Genomic DNA, 1,475 nt, shown 5'->3' with positions numbered 1-1,475 from the left:
CCCCGACAGTGACGGACACGGCTCTGCTTTGCTGCTCTTTATTTCATTAGGAAAGTAACTGGGGGCAGGGGGGGTGGGGTCCCAGGGCCTCTGGGGTGGGGACAGGGACAGCAGCCGGCTCCTGCCCCATTGGCTCGGCGAACCTGTGGTGTGGGGAACGGAGACGAGGCCTGAGGGGCTCTGGGTGGTTCTGGGCACTCGCCCACCCCCTACTCTGGGGCTGGGGCCCCCAGGCAGGGCTTCCCGACTCAGGGCTTGGCCCTCAACAGCAACCCCCATATGGGAGCAGCTGCAGGAGGGTCCCCCAACCCTTACCCAGGCCTCGGCTCAGTGGGGTGTGTTGAAGCGGCCGCAGTGCGGTGGGGGGCGGTAGAAGGGGTCCGTGGAGATCAGGGTTCTGCAGGGAGGAAGGGGACCAGAGGGGGGGTGGGCAGCGAGCCGGCCTTTGCTTCCGCCTGCGCCTCCCGAGGGGCCAGCGCTCAGCCTGAGCAGCCAGGCCACAGGCGGCCTCGCCTAACCCTAACCCTAACCCTAACCCCTAACCCTAAACCCTAACCCTAAACCCTAACCCTAACCCTAACCCTAACCCTAACCCATCAGCTCAGGTGGTTGTTGGTATAAATGCCATTTGTGGGGAACTGAGCCAAAAGGTGTCAGAGTGAGGCTTAACCACAGTCCGTTCAGTTGTGTGTCCCCTCCTGCCGCCCTCCCTGCGCCCCACCCCCCCACACACACAGCCCGGAGGGAGCAGGGGCAGGACAGCCTCTGGTCACTGGGGCGGGGAGGGAGCGTGTGGGCAGAAGCGATGAAGAGCCAGAGGGAGGGAGGAAATGAGGAAATGGGCCTCTCAGAAGGACGGACGGACGGACGGAGAGAGGAGAGGGTGGGGAGAGGCCCGGAGCAGCCAGGGACAGGCTGGAGCGGAGGGAGGGAGGGAGGGAGGGCCTGCTACCTTCCCACGTGGGGGTGCAGGTGCCTCAGGCTCTCCGTGGGGGTGGGGATGGCCTCCATGCGGGTGACCGGCTGGTTGAGGGCATAGCCTCCAGGTTTCTGCGGCTGGAGGCCCCCTCCAGTCCAGCCTTCCCGGTCTAGGCCCTTCGGGATGTTCTCAAAGTACCTAGAAGCGATGAACGAGCCAGAGGGAGGAAATGAGGAAATGGGCCTCTCAGAAGGACGGACGGACGGACGGAGAGAGGAGAGGCTGGGGAGAGGTCCGGAGCAGCCAGGGACAGGCTGGAGCGGAGGGAGGGAGGGAGGGAGGGAGGGCCTGCTACCTTCCCACGTGAGGGTGCAGGTGCCTCAGGCTCTCCGTGGGGGTGGGGATGGCCTCCATGCGGGTGACCGGCTGGTTGAGGGCATAGCCTCCAGGTTTCTGCGGCTGGAGGCCCCCTCCAGTCCAGCCTTCCCGGTCTAGGCCCTTCGGGATGTTCTCAAAGTACCTGCGGCACAGAAGGGGCTGTGGCGGCAGCCTCTCT

The 1,475-nt window shown here is 65.4% G+C and overlaps 1 protein-coding gene across 4 annotated transcripts in view; it reads right to left on the bottom strand.

Moving 5' to 3' along the window:
• Positions 1-36: 36 nt before the first annotated feature.
• PPP1R32 (protein phosphatase 1, regulatory subunit 32) overlaps positions 37-1,475 on the bottom strand; it is a 7,414-nt gene continuing 5,975 nt past the window's right edge. For all 4 annotated transcript variants that reach the window (XM_005872190.2, XM_005872191.2, XM_014544549.1 and 1 more), the window contains 3 exons: positions 1,275-1,439; positions 316-397; positions 37-143 (listed from right to left, as the gene is read on the bottom strand). In XM_005872190.2, the coding sequence (XP_005872252.1) occupies positions 328-397; positions 1,275-1,439 (235 nt within the window). In that variant the 3' untranslated portion in view covers positions 37-143; positions 316-327. The remainder of the gene's footprint in view (positions 144-315; positions 398-1,274; positions 1,440-1,475) is intronic.

This window comes from Myotis brandtii, unplaced genomic scaffold (genome assembly GCF_000412655.1).
Source record: "Myotis brandtii unplaced genomic scaffold, ASM41265v1 scaffold369, whole genome shotgun sequence".
Taxonomy (NCBI): domain Eukaryota; kingdom Metazoa; phylum Chordata; class Mammalia; order Chiroptera; family Vespertilionidae; genus Myotis; species Myotis brandtii.
The sequence above is the reverse complement of the archived record's forward strand: the minus strand, read 5'-3'. Positions and strand labels throughout refer to the sequence as shown.